The following is a 19125-nucleotide window of genomic DNA, read 5'->3' as shown; positions in this document are numbered from 1 at the left end:
CACTATAATACATTGGTGATCCTTTGATTTTAATATAGAATTTTGATAAGATAGCAAAATTCTCACTACATTTAAAAGAAAATTAGATAATTCTAAAAGAAAACATAATTTGTATATAACTTGAAATACATGCACATGGAAAAATTAAATTTGATTTTTCTATTAGTGGATCATTATGAGAAGGAGGAGAAATACATATGTACATATAAACTTCTAATATAAAATTTTCAAAAAAAAATTCCAAATCTTCTGTTTAAGAAATCGAAATGCATCGTTGAAAATTCAATGTTATATTGATCTTTAGAGGGATTTAGGAATAAGATGCAGACAACATATTGTAGGTCTAAAGCAACCTCATGCTTCCTCTCAAGATTATGAATTTGATTTTGAAGTTTGGTTGTATTTCAATTATGGGTCTTCTGATAACTACGATAGTACAGATGATAGTGAAGATGAAAACTGGTAAATTATAGTGATGTTGCCATGATCAACGAATTTGACTTAATGTAAAAGATTAATATTTTAGACCACTGCTGTTGCATCTTTGTTGACTTTATTGCTGGTAATGGGGAAGATAACAAAATGACTTTTGTTTCAGAATATACGTGGTGGTTGCATTGGTTTTTTGGCAAGTATTTGTTTGACAAATATAGAGCAACTACTAATTAGACATGATTGTTTGAGAATTGAAACCTTGTACCTATTTGTATTGTCTACTCTTTGTTCTTTATAATCTCTAGTCAATTTTGGATGTATCCAATTTTATGAAATTCAAGTGTGTGTAAACACACTTAACTAGGATCGTTTCACTTAAAATTGCTCTAACTTTCTTCCAACTTCCAAGTAATATAGCTAGTAAATTATTTGTGTTTTCATTAAGAAGAGATGCATTGTATCCCTTTGGTGATCTATCAGTGCTAGTTCATGTAATCTAGCTGCACTGATGGACAAGGTTTCCTTTGTAACCTGAATGTAATTGAAAGACACCTAGAACACATGAACTCACAAGGAGTTATTTCAGAAGGAAGAAAAGAGAGACTCTCATTGATTATGCAAAAAACTGTGTATTAGAATACTGAAGCTAGTATATATAGATCATACTTTGAATGGATAAGAATCTGAACTATAACTAACTGCATGTGAGTTTGTTATAACAAACTCATTACAAAGACACTTCTACCCCTAACTGTCATTAACTACTTTTAACTAACTTGTCAACAGAGAGTATCTCATTACTCCCCCTCCAAGCTAGGAGGGACAGAGTTGTTCAACACTCCTAGCTTGGATAACAGATATTCATGTTGTAATTTGGACAGTCCTTTTGTCAACACATCTGCAGGCTGTTCTTGTGTAGGAATGTAATCAACTTTGATCAGACCTTGTTGTATCCTTTCCCTTATAAAGTGACAGTCAATCTTTATATGTTTTGTCCTTTCATGGTAGACTGGGTTTACAACAATTTGTATAGCAACCTTGCTATCACTGTAGACATGCACTGGCAATTGAACTTCAACTCCCACTTCTTTCATCATTCCAAGTAACCACACTAACTCTGAAACAATAGAGAGCTTTTGGTGAACTTCTGGAGATTGTGTTCTGCTTCTTGGATTTCCAAGACACCAAAGAATCACCTATCTTGACCATGTAACATGTAACAAACCTTCTGGTGAGTGGACAAGAAGCCCAGCCTGCATCAGAAAATGTTGTCATTGTTTCATTAGAAGAACTGGCTAATAATTGACCCTTTAGAGGCTCCCTTTTAAGTATTTGACTACCCTTAATGCAGCTTCCATGTGTGAATTCTTAGGGTGCTGTAGAAACTGACTTAGTGTTTGACTGCTAAATGATTTATTTGGTCTGGTTATGTTGAGATACAACAACTTTCCTATCAACTTCCGATATGCTGCCTGGTCTATCAAAGGATCCTCAAAGACCTTTTATCTTCTACTTGCTCATCATATTGCCTTGAAGTTAGTTTGACATTGACATCCATAGGAGTTCCTGCAGGTTTGGCTGCTGACATACCAACTTATGTTTTAAGTTCAAGAGCATATTTCCTTTGATTCATCAGCATACCTTTTGAGACCTAGTGAACTCAATACCTAGAAAGTATTTTAGATCACCTAAGTCCTTCATATTGAAAGTCCTTTGAAGTGACTGTTTTGTTTTTTCTATCAACTGAAGATTGATTAGCATATCATCTACATATGCAAGTACAATACACACTCCAGCTTCTGAGTTTTGAATGAACAAAGAGTAATCATACTGACTTTGCTTAAACTGGAGATTAGTAAGAGCTTCAGTTAGCTTATGATAACATTGTCTTGGAGCTTGCTTAAGCCCATATAATGAGTTTGTTAGTCTACACACCTTCTTCGCTTGACTAACAAAGTCTCATCTTCTAGATCACCCTATAGAAAAGCATTGAACACATCAATATGATGAATATGCCACATGAGTTACTTGAGTAGTGTCTCCATTAGGTAAGTATACAAGCTTAGCGACCTCTAGCTTTATTACTGACCCTTAAATAAACATATCCAAGTTAGAGACCATGTGATTGGTAGCACCTGTATCTACAATCCATATTTTACTATTAGACACGAAGAGTGCTTTACATGCAGTGTGAGCAGCATGTATAGCACTGCAGTCAGTAGTAGTAGGATCTGTCTTTTGTTGGTAGCCTTTGATAATATGATCATACTGATCTTTTGTAAATGTACACCCCTTAACTAACTTGTCAACAGAGAATATCTTATTATAACCACTGCTTGAGGATTCTTATAGTTGTCTCCTGCTTGTTTGAGATTGAGGTGTACATGTTGTTATCCTATATTAAATTTGAGCATTTCTAATATAGGATATGTGGCTAAAGTTCCTACTTATTGTAGTGTAAAGCAAAGTTCCTACTTATTGTAGTGTAAAGCATAGCTAACTTATTTAGATGACTTGCTTCTGTAATGGCTTCTACTTTGCTTTCCCAAGATTTTGGAAGAACACTCAAAAGTTTTATAGACTGCCTTCCCATTGGGAATTATTTCACCTAGTGAGTAGATTTCATTAATTATAGCAGTGAACCTGGTGTGCATCTCTTGGATTGTTTCACCTTCTGTCATTCGAAACAGTTCGTATTGTCTGTTCAAGCTATCTATTTTAGACTTCTTTACCTGAGTTGTTCCTTCATGCGTAGTTTGCAATGTTTCCCATATTGCTTTTGCATCTTGACATGATCAGATTCGATTGTATTCATCTGGACCTATTCCGCATATCAAGATCTTTTTTGCTTTAGCATTGTTTTGAATTGCAAGTTTATCCGCAACATTCCATTCTTTCCTATCATTTGGTACTTGAGTGGTTCCATCAGTTCCATTCTTCATGGGTATGGTTGAACCGTCCAATACGACTCTCCATAGGTCTGAATTTTCTCCTAGTAAGTGATCCATCATGCGATTCTTCCACCATCCATAATACTTTCCATTAAACAGTGGTGGTCGAGTTTGAGAAGCTCCTTCTTGTGGTGTAGGTGGTGCAACCATTGATCCTTTTCAAGATGTTAGTCTTTTAATGAAAAGACCTGCTCTGATACCAATTGAAGAAAACCTTACTCTGATACAAGAACCAGATTCTTGTAATTTTGTCGCAACACAATAAAACAAAGATTTATCGTGGAAACCTTCCTAACTTAAGGAAGGGAAAAACCACACCGAAGTTTTATATTAATTCAAGATTTACAGCTCAGTTAATCAATGAATCTAACTCTAAACTTCTAGCCTTTTCGATTAACTATAATCGAAAACTCTCCACTCAACAAGAAGTCAAACTCGCTTCTTGTCTACAAGGACTCTAAACTCTTCTTAACTCTAACCACCCAAGAAGTCAAACCCACTTCTTGTTTACAATTCTCACAACCTCTCTTCCAAGAAGTCAAACCCAATTCTTGTTACGATTCTCTCAAGACTCAACTCCTAAGAAGTCAAACCCACTTCTTGTTACACAATTTAGGAATTATTACAACTCAATAATAAACCTAGAACAAATCAACAAAGACTAATAACCCTAGACTTTAATTGATCAGACTTCAACATTCAATAGTTCAGAGTGGAACAGATACGTGGACCTGGTCCTTTCGTTGCTGTGATGAAGGTGAACCTGGTCCTTACGTTGTTGTGACAAAGGCCTGCATTTTTTCTCCATTAAATACTGCTCTCAAGATGATATATTTCGTGAAAATGCAATGGCTATTGTTCTGACTTTGCTGATAAATTCTCTCGATTTGTGTTTACGCAAAGATATTTTTTTTCTTCAACTTCTTGATCCTTTTATAGATTTGATTCCCTTCAACTTCTACAAGGAAAGGAATTACAAATCCTTTTTCTTCTGGAACTTGTCTATATTTACTTCTTTCCTTATTTGACTTGAATTGCTACATCTTTATTTCTTTCCTTATTTGAATTGAATTGCTACTTCTTTATTTCTTTCCTTATTTGACTTGAATTGCTACTTATTTATTTCTTTCCATATTGTATCCTTCTTTCTCACAATTTCTGCATTTTTTCTTCTTTGCCGCAATACTTTTTCTTCTTTGCCGCAATCTCTTATAGAGTACACATACGATACCAAGTAGTGAACCATGCCTTCACTTTATCAATCATCAAAACTACTTTATATGTTCTCCTACTTCCCAACAGTAAGAAACTTGTCTTTTTCAAAGTCAATCGGAAAAATTCTACCAGGTTTGGCATCAAGACGTAGTCCAGCCAACCAATACGCACATTCATTGACAAACAACACTCTCAAGTTAGCATGATATGAATAAGGAAACTCAATAATTTCTTTCCATCTACCATTACCAACATCATTTATCGTAAGTACCTCACATCTTAGTTGTGGAAAGTGAGGATTCCTATAGAAAAAATGAACCACTTTGTATTCCTTCTTTGAATGTAGATATCCAAACCCAAAATATCCACTTTGACAATGTAAAAAGACACGAGTAGGTGTACATTTTGGCAATTCACGCAGTTGTTGCATGGCAGGATTACACAAAAAGACACGACAATCTCTGTTAAAATGCAAACCAACCCATAGCAGATCAGAATCTGACAGCACCAATAGAGCTCAGGGAATGTGTCATTGTATAATTCATTTCTTTCTCCATCCTCTACTTCGGTGTGTACTGAAACAAATCCTACTATACTCCTTTCCTTTAATAAACTTCTATCCACAATAAGAAGTTGGGGAGCATTTTCCATTGATTGTTTGAGGTGGTGAGAATAGAAGGAAGGATTAATAATAAGGTCATTCCATGGCTTGGATACACACCTTAACATGGATAATGTCTTCACATGACATCTAACAAAAATAGAGATGATCTCATCATCAGTCAACCTATAAAACTCACTATTTGCAATGTTCCCAATTTAACTTATTGATGTTGTCATCTTCTTTTTTTAGGCTGCATTTTCGCAAAAAGAAGAAGAAGATTTTATAGCCACTAGAGAAAATATTTGCATCACAACTTATGTTTCATTCAAAATGAGATTTGTAATATTTTTGTATAAACAAATTACTCTTTTCAATAATATTCAAGGCGTACAAGATCATTTCTCTATGTGAGTGTAGATGTGGATAGCTAAGGTCGAGTACTTATGAATTTAACAATAACAAGTCTAATTTCACAAGTGAGATTTAGAGAGGGAAGAATATCACTACAACAAAAGAGACATATAGTGCCAAGGATTTTTCTTTTAGCGGCAATTGAGGTAATGTTATTAGATTTAGATTAGTTAAAGTTTTTAGCGACATTTATATAGAGTGTTGGTTGTAAATACCATATTTATTATTACCACTAAATATAATATAAGATGACCAGGGGCGGATCTACGTGGACAGGTGGGGGTGCCACGACACCCAATGATCTCGGAAAAAAATGTTGTTTATATATGTATATATGCATAATAATTATATATATATTACAATTGACACTCAGTGACTAAAATGTCGAACAACTCAAATGGCGAAGGAGTATGTCTGTCACAAAAACAACCTAGGTTCGATTCTCACTGCCAACGCAAACACTTCTTTTTTGCTTCCTTTTCTTTTTTTTTTTCTTTCCTTTTTTGTCTTTTTCATTGGTTAATTTTTCTTCTCTATTTCTTATTTATTTATTATTCTTTATTAATTCGAATTGACTCTTTTTTTTCATGATTGACTTTTACTTTTTTCTCCATTAATTCTTCTTTATTTACTATTTCTTTATTAATTCAAATTGACTTCTTTTGATGATTAATTTTTCATTTTTTTTTTACTTTCTCTTGCACTAATTATTAATCTTTTGATATGTTGCACGTTTATTTTTATCAATTAATGAGTACTAAATTATGAACGTCAAATAAATTTTATTAAGAATATATTTAAATAATATTTTTTTAAAAATATAAGTTTTAAAAATGATGAATATTATTACTAGAGTTTTTTATATTTTTAAAAAATAAAGGTTCTTTCTATGTTCACCAAAGTTTTTGTTAATAATTAAGATGACTATAGGCTTAAATTACAATTTTTTTCGTTCCCTACTATATATCTCCAATAACACATAAAGTCAACATAATGTATTATGTTAATACTATTATATGGTTTATTGAAGCTCAAATTTTAGTGTTTGGGTGTCGATTGCACTCCAGAATTATATGGTCAAGCTCCTTATAATAATTGCATATGTTTCTTTTCTTGCAATGTGACGCAATATGGCCATACTATTTGCACTCAAAGGATTGTGGTCCTGACTTTTGGAATGAGCTTTGAGTATATGATTTATGGGTACCTTTTGATGTATACATAGCTGCGTCCAGACTTTTGAAATGAGCTTTGAGTATATGATTTATGGGTACCTTTTGATGTATAGATAGTTGCGTCAATTGTGTAGGGAAAATCCATGGATGCAAGAGTATTGATGCGTGTCTCCTCACGAATGAGTTCTCCAAGAACTATATCGATGTCCGGAAGAGTTTCTTTGTTCAGAATGTAATTAGCTCTAATTGACTCAAAGTCAGGCCTCAATTTCATGAGAAATTGGACAACTCGAGTCTTCTTCCTCTCCAACATAACTTCCTTGAAGTCCGTGGAAGAAAGGTTTCCTCAAAAGCTTTGGTCTTGTTCTGACCAGATTGTCATAAGTCCCGAATAATAACTTCGAATGTCTTTATCTCCCTGTTTGTATTTCAAAAAAGTATGTTCCAACTCAAAATCTCGAGCATGATTATGTTGAGAATATACCTTTTTGAGATGCTTTCACATCTCTGCTGCCAAGTTGAACGGACGCAGACTGAGTGCAACATCTGCATGTATAGAATGGAGGATGCACAAATTTACACGAGCATGGTTAGCATGAGAAACTTGTTTTTCCTTGTCTTCATTTGGCTCAGTTATTGATCCATCTAAGATTCCAAACAAGCTTTTCCCTTGAACAAATATGCGGAAATGAAATTCCCACATAAGATAATTTTTTCAATCAAATTTGGTTGACAAAATGTCATGAGAATATGACTCTATTGGAAATACAAGAGATATCCGATGATAGAAATCAAACAACAATAAGGTGCAAATTAAACTAGCTTCTGGAGAGAGAAAAATAGGCCCTTGATACCATGATAACAATTGATAAATTAGAGACCAAAAAGAGTTGAAAATTGTTGGAATTCTGACCCTCAAATTTGCCTAAGGAACAAGTATATTCTATATGTTCCTTTGCAGATTACAGCAGTTACGTTTTGTGATGCAAGTAAATTAATGACACAATATTTTATCGTGGAAAACCCCAACTCATAAAGGGTAAAAATCATGACCTACACCTCTATAGGATTTAACTCCATTTTATTAAAATTCAAATCTCAACAAAAGATTACAAGCCTATGTAACTTAAGGAATTATAAACTCTAAATCCTACATGATTTATAAACTCAAATTCCTAGTTAAGAATTATAAACTTTAATTCCTAGCTACCCAAGACAAAAAAAAAACCCAGTTTTAAGTCTTCTACCGTCCGTCAAGTTTCTCAAACTTGTTAGACGAATCTTACACACACACTCGATTGTAATCAACACTCTTAATTAAAATCTTACAACTTTTTTCTCACAAATTGGCAACACTCAAAAGTTACTCCCAAACTCTCTCAAACCTCTTGATCTTGTTTTGATCTTCTCTTTATGTAAGTGCGCCATTTTTTTGATGACAATTAAAAATTAAAGTTGAAAGTTGGAACGAATGTACCAAACGTCTACGTAAAAGTAGACGTATAACCAAGCTGGATTTGAGAGATGCCTATTATAGCTTCCGAAATTCAAACTCCAACTCAATATCACAATATAATAATTAATAATTTATGAGAGATTTAAAATTGAGATTTGAGAGATTGTATAAGATTGTATAAGATGTATAAGTAGTGAATTTGTGATTTAAAATGGAAAAACAGGGTATATTTATAGTGTAAATCGGTTAGAAAGGGGTGGGGTGTTATTTGACCGTTTTGGGCCCCAGCCCAACGGTCGAAAATAATGGCTACTTAAAAAAAAATTAAAAAACCGGATGAACCGATTCTTACTGGATCGGACCAGTACGGAACCGGTTCAACTTGATAAAAAACCAGGAACTGATTCGGTAGCCGGTCCTGTATACTAGCAGATTGGTTCCTTACCGGTTCAACCGATACCGGACGGACTGGTACGGGATCCGGACAGGAAACGAATCGGACCCGGTCAATATCGGTCCGTTTGTCAGCCTTATTCCCAATAGAAGAACTAGGTTCGACAGATGGGTCTCCCATCGATTCCCCATCACTAAATGCACCGCACCCAAGTTGAGCCTAACAAGTGAACTTTGTTCAAGTGTAGGGTCCCCAAAGTATTCCCCCTCACAAGGTAAATCCTCCAAGACTTTACCCAATACAAATGATTCCCTCTAAGAACCAGCACACTCTATTTTCTCAATCTATATTTTATAAGACACCAAAGTAGACGTGTCCTCCACCAAATTCATCTCAACCATAGACCATCACATTGGGATAAGACTTTTTAAGAAGATATTTGTTTTGGTAGTATTTAGAGCATGAATATCTTTTGGGACAAGTGAAAGAAATAGGTTCAAGTGCATTGACTTTATATTTCATCATGAATAATTGTAGTGCACATACCTTAGATCTCTGGATAATGTTGAATTTTGATTCACTTTTACTAAGCATCTCTCATGTGCCAGATGAAAATACAATGTTATAGTGCATGAGTAGCATGATTTAAAAGTCGTATAGAGACATACAACTTAATGTACAAAACTGAGCATAGAATTCAAAATTAGAGGCAGTATGCGCAATGTTCATTAGCCATTGAGGGATACTCATGTGACCTAAATCGTCCCCAAGTTTCAAATTGTTCCTTTTGAAAGTGTTTTCCTTGGCTGATCATATTTTTGATTGATTGATCATCTGAATGTGCATAATTGTTAGATACTGCTTAGGTTGAACCTGTTTCTTTCACATGCTTCTTCAGTCTTTTTTTTCTCTTTTTTTTTTTAAACCTTTCTTTTTCACAGTTAATGTTATTCATCCATTCTTGTTTTTCCAAGTGAGGAATTTCTTCTAGTTTCAATCATGCATCTGGAGCAACATGTTCTTTAGTGAATGTTGTCTTCTTGCTCTCACTTTTTAGCAAATTCAAAGGTTAGATTGAGGAACCCAGATTAGCTTGGGTCCTTTGTATTGATAAAAAGGATGAATCTATTAATCCATATTGGTAAAACATTTTTAGATTTTATCTTTTGTCCCAACTTAATCCTTTGATGTTATTCCTTTCATTTAACATGGTTGGTTTTTCTATTTGAGGCAGTTTTGAAGTTCCTATCCATGTGAGCTATAACTATTGGGCAGGTACCCCTTGAGTGACCACTACTACCACAATGTGTACACAAATAAGAGATTTTCTTAGGGACTTCTTTAACAAAACCTATTCCACCTTCAGTGTTATGTGTTCTATTGCTGAGTTGAGCCACAATCGTTGAGGATTGAGTCCATTTGTTTGCCTTCTCAAGCTCATAGGTCAAGATTTATTTTTTTAGATTTTCCCATTTCAGAAGATAGTTCATTGTTTAATCTCATTAGATCTTGGTCACATCTGATTTGGTCACCACTAATTTTTTCTTTTCCATTACCAGTAACACTTTATTTCAAAATTTCAAATTTGAGAGCCAAAGTGCAGGAATCAAGTTGTTGTACCTGTTCCTTTAGGACTTGATTTTCTTTCTTGAGATGAGAGTTAATTTTTTCAAGATCAATATATTCAAATTTTAAACTGGTCAAGGAAGTCAATAACTGATCTATATTGTCATTCCACTCTTGAATATTATCCATGAGAGTTAGAATAAAGGAAGATAACTATTATGTATGTTCTTCCCCTTTTTGCCATGTTACTGCTATAACTCCTTAACTTTGTCATACTTCAAAACAACAAGACTTCAACAAAAACTATTATGTATTTATGTGTTTTACAATTGATAAACTATCTACTATTTATACACAAAGCTATAAGCTTAATTTTAGCACAATATCATACCATATCTTGCACAATATCAATAGTATGATTATGCTTAGTTAAATTAGAATATTGTCCATGATGTTGTAGAATCATATCAGATATTTGAAATCATAACAGATATGATTTGAAATCATAACAGATATGATTTGAAATCATATCAGATATGGTCAACATCTCAGACCTTGCTAACACGAGATATTTTATGAAAAGAGGGAATATACATCTATGGAAGTTATAAAATACTACATATAAAATTTAAAATAAGATTAACAACACTCGAAACATTATGAAAAAAATTGTAATTGTTAATCAAAAGTACTAATACCTAAATTCACTCTTGTCCCAATGTTAGTGGCATTTTTCGTTTTTCGAGATTCAAACTAATTTCCCCAGATCAGAACTCTAGTCTAACTCGTGCATTCTCTCTGACCAAGGCACTATATCTTTTATTAATTATTTGATTGACCCAAACCAAAATTTTAAGGATTATATTGATATAAGAAGAATCGCAACTACTTATACTGCTTCTTCTTCTTCTTTTTTTTTTTTTGCTAAATAATAGAAGGATTTTATTTAGATAATAATATGTCCAACCATACAAAGGTGGAACTAGTCCATACGATATAGTTCCAATCACATCGCTTTCTAATGCATCTATTACTAGAGAAGGAGATGCTTCAAAAAAAATCAAGTTTGATTGTTGATCATATGTCGCTCTCTCATTTCTCTTCCATGTTTTGCTAGTAAGTCTGCTATTGCATTAGCCTCCCTCGGAATGTGTTCCAGGGATGATCCTTTCAGTTGGAGTAGTGACCTGCAATCAGCGAATATGTAGAGTGGTAAGTAATACTTGCCACTCTATTTTTTCAAATATTCCAAAGAATAATTGGAGTTCGAATAACGGTTGGCACCCGGTGGTGATTGTTCATGATTATGTAGCTTTTAGAGGTACAAAGTTAATGAATATTATAGTTTGGAGGTTTTGGGAGGCGAAACTAATGCTATAGTTTTTTCAGATGTGCTCAACATCCGGACAGTTCAAAAATATATGGTTAGTAACCTCCTCCATGTCGTGGCATGTTGCACAATTTTTGAATCTAGTAATATTTCTACTGTAGAGGGCTACGGAAGTCGGAAGTTTTTGGGTTATGAGCAGCCACATGAAAAAATTATTTTGTTAATAGCATTTATCGTCCATATCCAAGTATAATTGCAATTAGTGTTTATTGAAGTTTCGTAGTTTGCTTTGAGAAACAATAAATAGGCACTTTGAGTGTTAAAATAACCATTGTTGCTCTTGTTCCAGAAGAAAGTGTCAAGCTTAGAGTTTGATTTCTGGAGTTAAGTGTTTTCTATGGTCATTTTAATGTTACTTTTCGCATAGAGTTGATCTAATCTAATTTATTTTAAAAATTAGTCTAATTAATCCAAAAAAATAACAACGAAGTGTCACATAAATTTGATAAAAGGAAAAAAAATAGAAAAGCTAATAAGGAATCTCACCTTAGAGTGCGAATAGAGAGATTGATAATTGCTATATGATTGTGTTAACTCTATTGTTTCCCTCTTAGGAAGAATTGGAATACAAGTTTTGTGGACTTTGAATACTTGAAGAATGGAAACTGATGGTATATGAGAAAGATAGATCTAGTAATTGACAAGGTTGACTTTACAAAATTATATGTGGCACTCTTTTACTGAACCATGTTAAAAGATTATTTTTAATTAGATCCAACCCAAATTTATAGCATTTACACCAAATCATTGCGATGAAGTTAAATTATGAGATAACTTGCTGGATTAGTTATTTTGAGAATGTTGTAGATTATTTTTCTCTCACATTAAAGGTGAAACAATAATCCTGTAATAACTAATTTGAAATAATTAATCTCAAAATAACTTATTTCCCAACTAAACTTAATCTCCTTGGGAGGAGTTTCGCCCCATAAAGTACATTTTTTTGGATGTTACAAACTAAAAGACCCTCCCTAAAAACAAGAACCACAATGGATACTTCACCTATTTAATAATACCCGTTTGGGTGAAGTGCCTGTTTTCATCTGTGTTTTTAGGAAGAGTCCCTTTTGAGTCCAAAAAGTGTCTGTTTTGAGATCGAACTCGCCTTGAGAGTCTAACATTTGGAGTTATATGTTTAATACTGCACTTAGAACCTTAACCATATAACACTTGATAAAATTCTTCAATATTCTTGAGACTTATTTCCTCCGTTTCAATTTAAGCGTCTTACTTTCTCTTTTTTTGTCTATTCCAAAAAAATCTCTTTTTATATATACTAAAATTTTCAATACCAACAATCTACATGACTAGTTTAAGACCACATAAGATTGAAAAGATAACATACATCTTTAATTTAAGAACATACGATTCGAAAAAATCTCACTCTATTTCTTATACCTGTGTCCAATCAAACTAAGACACTTGAATTGAGACGGAGATAGTAAATTGTGATAAGAATTACCGGAGATACTTTCATATATATAAATACACACATATAGTTTCCATCAACAAATAACAACAATGAACATGACAATTAGTAGTTTAGATCGCAGTGATAAAAATTCAGAATCCATAATAAGCTTCGAATTCTGGCTACGTCCCCGAAATTACATATCAGAACGTAGCGTTACAAAGCACAAAACTAAATAGACATTGATATCCTCTCCAGACAATAGCAGCTTGTTGATATGCAAATCAATCCATCTACAAAGCAGAACCTTTCATCTCAATACAATGGTTTAGCTTCAACTGATGTCTCTTCTAACTAGAAGTCTGATGGATGATTCTGTTGCATGGAGATCACATCTAGGTGGATGGTATATAAAGATGCAGTTAAAAATATGAAAAAGACGAAGAATGTCAGGAAAATAAATGAAGTACATCGCAAAAGGAAATAGCTAGAGAGAACTCAAAAGTCATAACGTTACATCAAAATGACATTGTTGGTTAAATTATTTCTTGACAAGTATGTCGATGCAATATGTAGCAAAATTGGCATAACTTGAAGTTATGTTATCGATCAATATCCCCCCAGAAAAGTAGGCGTACATCCTATCCTTTCCAGACACACCTGGATTTTAATATGCAAGGAAGAAATGTTTTTTAATATGCAAAAACATGACAATAATGAATGAAATCACTTACCATCATCATTTGTCTTTCTTCAAGATATGAACTTGGATCGGCTCCAGACCACAGTCTTCTCTTACTTCATTAATCTTCACAGCTGAATTGCCAACAAAATAGCTACAATCAGTAACTTTTATCAATCGCAATGACATAATTTCCGCAAAGGTATTGGGGATCTCTTCAAGCTTGGGACAACTTTTTATAACAAGATATTCAAGGCAAGGAAATGATTCCTCTGAGCAACTCCATTTGGTCATAAAAACACGATGTAATTTCAAAAACTTGAGTTGTACAAATGTGTTATCGCTGAGATCCCAATGTTTTTCCCCTGCAAAGTATATCTCAGACAATTTAAGAGTTTCAAGGTGTTCCAACTCTGCAATACTTGAAACTAATTCATCTGTTAGGAAAATTTCACTGAGGGACAAACACTTGAGACGCCAGGGGAAAATAATATCCAAATTCATCAATTCGGAGTTTGAATAATCAGAAACATTATCTCCAAATTCATTAATGTGGAGCCTGAGTTCTTCAAGATTTGGAAGCTTGTCCCAAAACTTTCGAGTCATGTCAGCCACGGTCATACAACACATTCCAAGAGTCTTCAAGTTATGCAACAGAATATGATCTTCTTCCCATATTGTAATGGGGAATTCGTTTATGTCCACATGCCTCAACTCTGACATTTTCCATATAGCCGGGGATATCATTATATAAGATGAATGAACCCGTAAAGTTTGTAGATGAAGTAGGTGTGACACCCATTTGAAATCAAATGCTTTAACAAAAATTGCAAGGTACCTCAAGTGAGGTAGTGACTGAAATGCAGTAGGCAAAGAATTGTCCAAGTAGATATCCACTAAGTGTAAAACCCGAACAAGTTTTAAGTTATTAAGCAAACGGAAAGGATTCCTACGGTCCAACATACTGAATTTCGGATGAACAATGAACTCCTGATCACTTTCCTTGAAATCACTTGTCATAGTACGGTCTTGTATGTACATGCATAACCTTTGTTCTTCGGGTTGAGCTAGATAGCTATACGTCACTATGAGCTGCAGGAACTTTTCTTCTGTAATTTTTCTCAAGCAAAACTCTCGAACTTGATCAAGTACGATGCAGCATTTCATTTTACCATTCGATCCTGTTTTAGAAACCACTACAAGGTTACTTCCAACCAGATCACGCAAGCAAAACTCTGATAATTCTTCTGGATTCAACATGTCAATGCACTGCACAAACCCCTCGGCTATCCACCACTTGAGTAGATCAGACACTGGAATTTCGTAATTTTTAGGAAACAATCCCATGTAGAGAAGGCAAGGTTTTAAATCGTCCGGTAAATGGTCATAACTTGATTGTATCATCTTCATGCTCATCTCCTTGTCAGAAACATAAGAACTTAAATCATATGCAACCTTAAGCCACAAAGACGCTTCTCTTTCTCTTGAAAGAGTTTCAGCAATCATGATAAGTGAAGAAGGCAATCCTTTACATTTTTTGGCAACTAGTTGTCCTACATTGACTAGCTCCAAAGGACACGAGTTCCCTCGTTGAAATACTTTTTTCTGCAATAGTTCCCAACTCTGTTCATCATTTAGAAATGGAAGCGAATAAGGATCACTATGCAGCCTCATATACATAGCCAACTCTTCATTTCTAGTTGTTACCATTATTTTACTTCCATTATGACAATCAGGGAAACATGCTTTTTGAAAATCATTCCATACCTGGACTTTCCATACATTATCTAATACAATGAGACATTTTCTTGTGGATAGACACACCCACAATTTGTAGTAAAGAAGATCCACATCAACATACTCATTATGATGATCAATTAAAGAACGATGATTATCTGTAATTTGTTTTAGAATCTGAAGCACCAACTCTCTGCTATTATATGTTTCTGAAACAAAACACCAAGCTCGAACATCAAAATGATCGATGATAGAACGACTATTGTATATCACTCTAGCCAGAGCTGTTTTCGCTATTCCAGCCATTCCAACAATCGAGACAACATCGAGGCCCATTCTTTCTCCTATCAAATTCTTAGTTATTTTTTCTACATCATCATCAAACCCCGCTAGTTCTTCGTCTATTGATGGATGATAAGGTTCGTTGTAAGACTCTTCGGAATTCTCCATATAATTAGCTTGGCCGATTGATGGAAACAGAATCTACATTAAGAAGAGCATACTCTAATGATTAACAATGCCACATGTAAAGTCTTATGAATATGTTTAAGTGTTTAGATAGACTTCTTCACCATATTAGGTATCAGGTCATTTTTGCCTATTTAAATTTGATGTTACTGTACCAAATGAAGGGCTTTTGAATCTCTAAAGAGTGATGTTTTTTACCCTTTTGTTTAAAACTACAATTTTCTCTTCTTTGTTGAATGTGTTCACACTGTTAAACATTCTGAGATCAGATTAATCATTATAATTGAGCTTGTTATTATTATGATCCCGCATGCTTTGTTATTTTAGTGGAGTCTCATTATGATTAATCCTTTATCTTTTTTTTCTCGTATGAACTTTTAATCCGAGTCCAATTTGGGATTCCCTCTTTCTTCGCATTATTACGTTGGATCAAATCCCAACAATTACCTTCAAGTTGGGCCCATTCCAAAGGAGAAAAGAAGCTGATACAGGAAAGAGGAAGCTGATATACGACTTATAAATAGCCGTATCCATTTGTGTATACATATTTGGCAGAGATGACCAAAGCCCAAATGTTTGCATTTGACAGGTTCAGGAAAAAGGAAGGAGGGCTGAGGCCCATTTTTAGAGTTAGAACACCAAGGGTCCATCAGATCTCAATTTGGGCCAAAAGCCCAAATTTTACTCTATCTCCTCGTTTATCATTATTTGATTATTAGTTGTATTCAGGGGTATACAAAATCGAACCAAAAATCGAGTCAAACCAAAAAAAAAAAATCCGAATAGTGGTTTGGTTTGACTTATTTTGGTGCTGCAAAAAAGAATCCGACTATATTTGGATTGGATTGGTTTCAACTAAAAAAACAAGGGAAAATGTACATAATAGCAAACTAATAACTTAAAATAAATGGAGTGGCTAGGGTTTGATTTAATTGTGCTCCATAGCAAACGTTTGCAAAAAATTGTCAGGCGCCTCTCTCCCAAATATCTCGCTCGCCACTCTCCTCCAATCTCTTGCTCGCTTCCTCACTTTTATACAAACACAAGTGTATAAAAATTGTTTCTAATTGTATAAAGCAGAGAAAATTGTATAAATACATATATTTTTGTTCCCCTCTCTCCCCTCGTCCAGATCTCGCTCGCCACTCTCCCAAATCTCGCTCGCCACCCTTGCCTTTCTCACTTATACAAACAGAAGTGAAATGTATAAATTGCGTTTCTGTTTGTATAAAGCGTGAGAAAATTGTATATACACATGCAAGTACATATATTTTAGTCCTATACACTTATAATTATACAATAAAAATACTCCCATGTCCAGTTTCTTTTGCCTTTCTCTCTTTCTCGTTTTATACAATTTTCAAATTGTATCTAATTTCTCTCTTTCTCGTTTTATACAATTCGATTCAATTGTATATTCCTTGTCAAGTCTCTTTTGTCTTTCTCTCTTTCTCATTTTATACAAATTCAAATTGTATATAATCGTTCTATACACTTATAATAATACAATTCGTTTTATACACTTCGTTTTTATACAGTTCTCTGCCCAAGTGTCTTTCTCTTTCTTGTTTTATACACTTCGTTTTATACAATTTGCTTCAACTGTATATGTATAGCGAATTATACAGTTTCTATGTTTTCTATAGAGCGCAATTATGCAGACTTTGCTATAGCATACAAATATGAATTTTTTATTTGCTATATGTGAAAGTTACCCAAAAAACAACCCTAGACCAAACCAATCCGACATTATATATATAATTGTAAAAATTTTATTCTATACGTAAAAAATATTTACTTTGATATATTTTAAATTTTTTTTGTATTTTTCATAGTTTTTATCTTTTAATATATTTATTTTTCGTTTGAAAGATAGAATTCTTAGTGATCTAATAAAGATTATAATCATACATGTTGGTAATTATAATAAAGCTTAAATCAAAATCAAAGTAATAGTAATGCAAAAGCAGAAAATCAATTCAACACTAAAAATTACAATGATATTGAATATATATTTTTAAGTTTAACATAGGTTTACACAATTAAAATACATAATCTATTTTACTTTCTTTTAATATTTAATCATGTAACTAATACTTATTAAACTTATTTTAGTATGAATTAGTACTTTTGAACTATGATCAATTTCATTATGACTTATTAATTTGCAATATTTGTTTTATGCGATGTCATTATTATTTTTTTGTTGGATATTTTAGTGTCATTAATAATTTCATATTTTGTGTTATTTTCTTAAAAAAAATAACTTAGTTAGTTGCATTATGGTAGGATTAAAGAAATATTTGAAGTACAAGTAAATTATATGTTTTTTGAATACTTAACCGGAAAAACCCGAAATAACCCGAAAATCTAAAAAACCCGAAAAAATCTGAAGTTGAAAAACCAAGTTTTATTAGTTTGGTTTGATTTATAAATTTAAAAATCCGACACAAATGGTTTGGTTTATTAGTTTGGCCGGATTGGTTCGGATTTTTCAAATATCAAACCAAACCATTTGTATCGGGGTTTTAAGTTTATAAACCAAACCAATAAAACTCAGGTTTTTCAACCTTGATTTTTTTTGGATTTTCGGGTTGTTTCAGGTTTTTCCGGTAAAGTATTCATACAAACATATAATTTACTTGTACGTCAAATATTTCTTTAGTCCTATCAAAATACAACTATCTAATTAATTAGTTGTTTGTCAAGATAAGGTTATCTCCTTAAAAAAATTATTTCTTTAACTTGTTTACTATCAATTAATGTTAAAAAGTGAGTTTTCTTTACATAATTAATATTTTCTAAAGTTAGTCAAACATATTTTAGTCAAGTCGTAGAACAATCGTACGTTAGCGGACACTTTAAGGGTCTAACACCTTCTTGAAATGTAAATTGAATTTTGAATCCCTTTGATATTTTCAAATGATTTTGGAAAATTATAATTTATTTTTTTTTGCTTAAAAAGTTAAATGATGACTCTTATATAGAATGGGTTTTTCTTTACAAGTTAAGTTAAATTGATTTTTATAAAAAAAAAATAAGTCTCTTATTTCTTTTTTAAACATGAAAACAATGTGTTCCATTACTATAGTAAAACAAGACAAGGAAATTATGACAAACAATCAAATTAGAAATAACAAAACAACATACCAGAGTAGAGTGACGCAGATATTATCACTACTTTGTGGAGATTGAAAGACGGTTTTCAAAAGAACCTCGACTCAATTGCA

General features: G+C 33.1%; 1 protein-coding gene and 1 long non-coding RNA gene across 2 annotated transcripts; both read right to left on the bottom strand.

Moving 5' to 3' along the window:
* Positions 1–11136: 11136 nt before the first annotated feature.
* On the bottom strand, positions 11137–12188 carry LOC114078263. Its single transcript, XR_003579802.1, has 2 exons — positions 12084–12188; positions 11137–11394 (listed from the first exon to the last, which is right to left on the bottom strand). It is a non-coding gene; the product is annotated as an uncharacterized LOC114078263 (long non-coding RNA).
* Positions 12189–13039: 851 nt separating this feature from the next.
* LOC107028127 (putative late blight resistance protein homolog R1B-17) lies at positions 13040–19125 on the bottom strand. The gene is made up of 3 exons (XM_027918997.1): positions 19046–19125; positions 13743–15910; positions 13040–13403 (listed from the first exon to the last, which is right to left on the bottom strand). Exon 2 carries the CDS (start codon positions 15875–15877, stop codon positions 13748–13750), a length of 2130 nt encoding a protein of 709 aa, XP_027774798.1. The 5' UTR covers positions 15878–15910; positions 19046–19125; the 3' UTR covers positions 13040–13403; positions 13743–13747.

Source organism: Solanum pennellii, chromosome 8 (assembly GCF_001406875.1).
Source record: "Solanum pennellii chromosome 8, SPENNV200".
In the NCBI taxonomy this organism is placed as follows: Eukaryota; Viridiplantae; Streptophyta; class Magnoliopsida; order Solanales; family Solanaceae; genus Solanum; species Solanum pennellii.
This window is presented reverse-complemented; position numbering and strand designations above follow the sequence as displayed.

Bases quoted from the DNA above. Each gene is read 5' to 3' on its own strand.
- LOC107028127 (XM_027918997.1), bottom strand. From the start codon at position 15,877: ATGGAGAATTCCGAAGAGTCTTACAACGAACCTTATCATCCATCAATA.